This window comes from Hyla sarda, chromosome 1 (genome assembly GCF_029499605.1).
Source record: "Hyla sarda isolate aHylSar1 chromosome 1, aHylSar1.hap1, whole genome shotgun sequence".
Lineage (NCBI taxonomy): Eukaryota > Metazoa > Chordata > Amphibia > Anura > Hylidae > Hyla > Hyla sarda.
In genome coordinates, this window is record NC_079189.1 from 292,743,786 (window position 1) to 292,751,001 (window position 7,216).

Sequence of the window (7,216 nt, forward strand, 5' to 3'; positions counted from 1 at the left end):
TCTCTGGGATTTTTCTTATAAAACTTTGGACTTTGCAGAGCTGAGTGAGCACCACTGTAGATATTCACAGTCAGCAGATTACTGGTTTAACTACCTCACTGCTGTTTTGATATTCTTCCACTTCCTCGGACATTACTTTATATAATTAAACTAATTTCAAACATACATAGTTAACACTTACATATTTCTATTACCTCAATATAACAATCCAACAACTGAAAGTTTAAGTGCTTTTATTTAAATAGTATTTCTTGATCCATGCTTCAAGTCCTGAAAGCAAAGTACAGTCTCCCTCCACAGGTGCACGCCAAAACACCTTCCGGTTCGCCTCCCCATTAAAGGTTTTGAAGCATACCATCATTATTGGGACTGAAGACTGCCGTCAACTGTCAGAAACTGGGAGTATGGAACATCTTACAGATAGCGCGGAAGATCTTTTTCTATGACCTAGAGGAGAAAAAAAAAACAGCAATAAATATTTTAAAAGGGGGGGGGGGGGGGAAGTATACTAAATCCGTCTAATTATAAGGCAGTGAAAATTAGAAAAGACTACAGACACACCTGATTTAGGTGTATCAGGCTGAGTGTGAAGGCTGATAAATTTGGCCACAAAACCCGGCATGACTGCAGATCTGAGGACTTAAAATTCCACCTGGCAGTTTCAGTCAGAGCTATGCTAGTCCATAGTAGGACTTACACCTGTCATACATTGTGTCCAAATCGCCTAAATCTGGTGCATTTGAAGACTGTCTAATTTAATGTCTGAACAAACTATCAGTTTAAATTCCCATCCTACCCATGCCACATTCCTTTCCCAATAGGCCTTGCCCCCGTGTCTGGCTAGGTGGTGTCTTAAATTGCTATGTGCCACAGTTTTGGCCCATTAAAAGCTACTGTGGCTAAACAGCCACAGTAAATCTGGGCCATCCAGACAACTGCTATGCCTCTATAATAAAAATGAGTATTACTTACAACTGGATCCTCCATAGGACTGTATCTCTTCACCACAAAACCCTCTCTGTCGATCAGGAACTGCAACAAGAAATTATTGACAAATGGAAAGGAGCTAAAAATGTCCCTATATCCTAATAAGATTTTTGACCAGGGACTTACCTTGGTAAAATTCCACTTGATAGCACTAAAAATAAAGTAAAGTAGTTAATGAAACGTTATGACAATAGGTATGGACTAAGTTAAATACAACACTTTATTCAAGAACATTCATTCCCAAGCAATCGTGAATAAATAAAAGCAAAAGTTCAGATGTAAACTTTATGTAGATGTGACTTTCTTGATTTAGTTAACCAGAAGAGCATAGTGTTGACTGCAGGAAAGCTGCTGAGTCAGAACCCACAGGCAATATCAGACCAGCATTAAAATAAACAGTCTTGGCCCTAAGCAAATCTTTGTCTGAACAATTGTGTTCCCTTAAACATAGTGACAAATCCAGGAGCAGAATCTTATAGGCTTTAAACTTATTAGGTTTCATGGGAACATGTCAAGATTGCATAGCATTTGGCTCCATGCTCAAATTCTCTGCGGCGTTGAAGGGCGTCGATTCTCCATCCACGGCCATATCCCATTCTTTGAGTACCTGTCAAACTTAACATATTGTGCCTCATGTTATTATAAGACACTTTGCTATATACCTGCTGCTAAAATTGCACGGTTTGAGGTCCGGTCGTAAAAGCGCATATGGCGCAAAAATGAGCCGACCGGACCGAACGTTTCACTCCGGCCGGCTCATTGAAATGAATCACATACGGGAGCGCATACGAAGGCATACGGGAGCGCGAGGTTTTAGCTCCCCCCTGCCGTATGCGCTCCCGTATGGGAGAAAACGTAGTGTGAACCCAGCCTAACAGAGGGAAGTAAATATGGGCTTGTGTCTGATAGGGTTTGTTTTCCTTCTTAGGACAGCCTTGTAGCCAAGGTGATGCTAGTCTATAAATTTACAGGACATCTTGGAGTATTTGAAACAAGGGTGACACTTACTCCCCAAGGGTACCCCTCCCCTTGGATTGAGTCTTCATCCATTTCCACAGAGGGTGGGCGCCATCGCCGTTGACATCAATCTTACTAAACATGTCAAACTCCACCTTGTATGAGGCAGCAAAGTCCTTTATTTGAGATTCATCCCCAGGTTCCTTAAAAGAGGGAAGGGAAAAAATATTAAAAATAAATAAAAAAAAGTAAATATTCGGCATCTACATATAAAAACCCATTTCCAAGAGCCCGATATTAGCCTCTGTATAAAGGGTGTCGTATATGAACCACTAACTAGTATACTGACATTGCCTTTCTCTCTTCTACCATTAGCACAGGCCGATCATATAGTAGAACAGGGTATAATGTGCCCTGTCCATCAGAAGACCCAACCAGTATAGCATTCTCAGACTGTAGAGTGCATTAAAGGGGTACTCCACTGGCCAGCATTTGGAACATTTAGTACCAAACACTTTGCGTGCGCTTCAGGGGTCGACCCCCGCCCCTTCATAGCATCACGCCCCACCCCCTCAACGCAAATCTATGTAAAGGGCGTGGAGGCTGCCATGCCCCTTCCATAGACTTGCATTGAGGGGGTGGGCGTGTGACATGAAGGGGAGCGGCCGACCCCCGCAGTGTGCGTGCGCAGCATTCGGAACTAAATGTTCCGAACGCTGGGCAGTGGAGTACCCCTTTAACAGTGTTACATAGTATGAAAGTGCTGCTCCCCAATAGATTACTATTACCACTAGAGGTTTTCTATAAGACTACCGCAGTGCACTCATTCGCCTTGGACAGTAACTACTACACTTGTTCCCATACACCCATACAGTGCTGCAACAAGAATAAAATGCCTGCATACAGCTCAGCTACATTGCACAAGGCATCAGTGGGTAAGATTACAAGAATGGTGTAGTAATGGCATCTAGGAGCAGAAAGCAAGCCAAGCTAGCATACTCATCCGGTACCTGTTTTCCAAACTGGTTGCAGGGAAACCCAAGGATGCGTAAACCTTTCTCAGCATAGTTGGCGTGAAGGTTGACAAGCTGAGTGTAGTTTACAGGAGTTTTTCCTCACTTTGATGCTACATTCACAATGATGCAGACAAAGCCCCTGTGTAAAAACGTTACATAATGAACTTTATGATACAAGGGCACAATTGTTCCTAGATCTGAAAAGAACATCATGGTAACAAGCGCCTACTGAACATAAGGTCAAGCGACACCAATGCCCAGCCACCAGAGAACACCAGCAACACACAAGGGATTAGAGAAAAACGTACCTGTATTTCTCAAGGGAGACTAGATTGCCATCGATGTCTGTAGCGGAGAATTCATATATATTCTTGGCGTTCTTCCAGTTATCCACCTGAGCACACTACACAACAAACATCACCACGTTAGCACATTACGAGATCCACAAGAGATCGCACCGGTTACGATTAAATATGGAATATTATATTACATGAACCCTGCTCAAGATTCCCAGCAATACAGAGATGACCAAGAATGAAGACTGCCGGCCCATACTGTGCGGATCAAGGGAGGCTGAGACAGCAGATTTCCTCTGGCTTCGCTATGGACTGCAGGGTCTCTAAATGTCTCCTGACTGGGGGAGGTGCTGGCTAAGCAGATTAGAGAGGACTTTGACAGCCCGCATTACAAGGGAGTGCACATCGTGACAGACATACAAGGGAGTGCACATCGTGACAGACATACAAGAGAGTGCACATCGTGACAGACATACAAGAGAGTGCACATCGTGACAGACATACAAGAGAGTGCACATCGTGACAGACATACAAGAGAGTGCACATCGTGACAGACATACAAGAGAGTGCACATCGTGACAGACATACAAGAGAGTGCACATCGTGACAGACATACAAGAGAGTGCACATCGTGACAGACATACAAGAGAGTGCACATCGTGACAGACATACAAGAGAGTGCACATCATGACAGACCACAGGGCTGCTATGGGGCCCCTGTCTTGGATTCTCTCATTCCTTTTGCTATAGATAAAGAAGCTCTCCAGAGAACAGATTAATAGACGGGGAACTGACCAAGTGATCAAAGAAAGCAGGGGGAAATAAACAGCAGACCTTTCCATCCTGTGGCAACACTGTCCACCATAACAGGAGGCCCAATTCCATAGCTGCTGTGGGCCCCCCTCTTCTATACATGCCAATGACACAGCATATGAAGTTCATAAAGCCAGAAGTTCATAAAGCCCCACCCGTGGGCACATACACTACAGGACAGGGCCCAGAGTACACCCCCACCCGTGGGCACATACACTACAGGACAGGGCCCAGAGTACACTCCCACCCGTGGGCACATACACTACAGGACGGGGTGAGATGCATAGACTGGAAGCGTTACGTCAATTATCCAATCACAGCTCCGGCCGTCCTGACCTCTATACACAGTGCAGCTCGTGCCCACCGGATGCCTGCAGGTGAGGCGCTCACGGCCCACACTGGAAGGTACAGGGGGGGTTGACACGGAACTCCTCACCATTACTCTCCTGCAGAACACTCCGCTCACCACGCCGAGCAGCACTGACCGACCAACGTCTCCACACAGCGTCTTCAACATGGCACCCCCAAGCCCCGCCCTCCCAAACTGCCTAACGACCTATCGCTGTGAGGAGGCGAGGTCAATATTGACAGTGCGGGAGAGACGACCAATCATTGTACGAATGTGTGCGGCGGCATGGACGCTCTGGTGTCACGTGAGCCTGCCGTTACCTGAGACACGATGTTAAGGCGCCTTCTTCTAGTGTTGTTCATTTCCCCCTAGTGGTTTTTGACACGTGATAAGTAGCGACTATCCTGCTAGTTGTGTGAGGTGCCATGTACAGTACTTGTGAGGTGACGATTTCACAAGCTTCCCATAAGCTTACATGTACGGTACATGTTCACACTGATGGATGGCTAATGCGGTACCTTAATGGCCTCTGTAAAACCTAACGATGACTTCATGGAGTCTGCAGACATGACCGTTAACAGCTAAATCACACCCCTTGGGTAAACGCTGTTGCACAGCCCCGCTCCCCAGTGAGGGGAACACAGCCTTCTGTAGGAGAATGAATGATGACCAGCTAGTTTAACCCCTTAATGACGCAGGGTATTTTCCATTTAAATTTTTTCCTCATCACCTTCTAAAAATCATAACGCTTTCAATTTTGCACCTAAAAATCCATATTATGGCTTATTTTTTGCGTCACCAATTCTACTTTGCTGTGACATTAGTCATTTTACCCAAAAATCTACGGTGAAACGGAAAAAAATCATTTTGCGACAAAATTGAAGAAAAAATGCAATTTTTTAACTTTTGGGGGCTTCCGTTCCTACGCAGTACATTTTTTGGTAAAAATGACACGTTATCATTATTCTGTAGGTCCATACGATTAAAATGATACCCTACTTATATAGGTTTGATTTTGTCGTACTTCTGGAAAAAATCATAACTACATGCAGGAAAATTTATACGTTTAAAATTGTCATCTTCTGACCCCTATAACTTTTTTATTTTTCCATATATGGGGATGTATGAGGGATAATTTTTTGCGCCGTGATCTGACGTTTTTATTGGTATCATTTTTGTTTTGATTGGACTTTTTGATCGCTTTTTATTCACTTTTTATTGTATAAAAAGTGATCAAAAAGATGCTATTTTGGACAGTGGAATTTTTTTACGTGTACGCCATAGACCGTGTGGTTTAATTAACGATATATTTTTATAGTTCGGACATTTACGCACGCGGTGATACCACATATGTTTATTTTTATTTACACAGTTTTTTTTATTGGGAAAAGGGGGTGATTCAAACTTTTATATGGAAGGGGTTAAATGATCTTTATTAACACTTTATTTTAACTTTTTTTTTGCAGTGTTATAGCCCCCATAGGGACCTATAACACTGCACACACTGATCTTCTACACTGATCACTGCCTGGCAATAGCCGGGCATTGATCAGTGTTATCGCCGCTCGACTGCTCCTGCCTGGATTTTAGACACGGAGCAGTGATTCGGCGATCGGACAGCGAGGAGGCAGGTAAGGGCCCTCCAGCTGTCCTGCAAGCTGTCCGGGACACTGCGATTTTATTGGCAAAGTTTACTTCCACTTTAGACGCGGCGATCAACTTTGGCCCCGGCCGTTGACGGATGCTGGAAACGACGCGATATGACGCGGGGTCAGCGCGTGACCCCGGGTTCTATCGCGGGAGCCCGCTCATGACGTATGCATATGTCATGTAGCGGGAAGGGGTTAAAGAGGTTCTCTGGAGGAAGAATAAAGTTATACAGATCTGAAAATTACTTAAATAAAAAAATAAATAAATCCCAAGCTTTCCAGTGCTTATTATTCATTTCTAACAATAGTTAGTTGTTCCTTATTCCTAACAGTGACACAAGTGGGGTATTCCACCCCCCTGCGAACTGGTAGGACCAATGGAATCTTTACTGAATAAATAAATTAACCCCTTAAGGACACAGCCCATTTTGGCCTTAAAGCGCAACTGTCATGAAACGTGGGCGCAATAACCAGCACACAGCCTATGTACTGTGTGCAGGTGGTGTGTATAGCAATGTTTTTATCTAATATTTGCAGACTTTCATGACCCCAAAAAATGCTTTTGATCAAAGCCACTAGGCTAGGTGTAGTGCGAGATAGGCGATGCCCCGCCGCCACCACGCCCACCCCCTGTATGTCTGCGCTGGGATGGCTGTGCGACTGACACACAGGTCCCAGTGCATGCGCCCTTCAGCTCATCTAACGTGCACGCCGCTGCGTGTCATCCAGGCAAGCGCTCGCTCCCACTGTCTTCCTCCTTAGTGCGCCTGCGCAGTGCTAGGTGCAGAGAGCGCGCTTCCTCTCTGCCCCTAGTATCGGGAACTGTCCTGCTTGTTCACGCGTCTCCACCAGAAAGAAGATAACGGGCATGAGTATAATAACCAGCCAAAAAAGGTGAGCTTAAGGTGCATGAGCTGGGACCTGTGTGTCCATCACACAGCGGTCCCAGCACTGACATACAGGGGGTGGGCGTGACAGCGGGGCATTGCTTACCTCGCGCCACGCCTATCCGACTGTCGGTGGCTTTGATCAAAAGCATTTTTTGGGGTCATAAAAGCCTGCAAATATTAGGTAAAAACATTGCTATACACACCACCTGCACACAGTACAAAGGCTGTGTGCAGGTTATTGCACCCAGATTTCATGACA

At 45.0% G+C, this 7,216-nt stretch overlaps 1 protein-coding gene across 4 annotated transcripts; it reads right to left on the reverse strand.

The window, feature by feature from the left end:
- Positions 1-216: 216 nt before the first annotated feature.
- On the reverse strand, positions 217-4,795 carry GPX4 (glutathione peroxidase 4). 4 transcript variants are annotated; one of them, XM_056517521.1, is made up of 7 exons: positions 4,739-4,795; positions 3,269-3,363; positions 2,955-3,099; positions 1,996-2,147; positions 1,114-1,138; positions 973-1,032; positions 217-447 (listed from the first exon to the last, which is right to left on the reverse strand). In XM_056517521.1, the coding sequence occupies exons 1-7, from the start codon at positions 4,778-4,780 to the stop codon at positions 415-417; spliced, it is 552 nt and encodes a 183-aa protein (XP_056373496.1). In that variant the 5' UTR covers positions 4,781-4,795; the 3' UTR covers positions 217-414. The 4 variants fall into 4 exon arrangements, with proteins under 4 accessions (XP_056373496.1, XP_056373491.1, XP_056373488.1 ...); XM_056517516.1 differs by lacking the exon at positions 4,739-4,795 and adding an exon at positions 4,506-4,645; XM_056517513.1 differs by lacking the exon at positions 4,739-4,795 and adding an exon at positions 4,091-4,191.
- Positions 4,796-7,216: the final 2,421 nt, after the last annotated feature.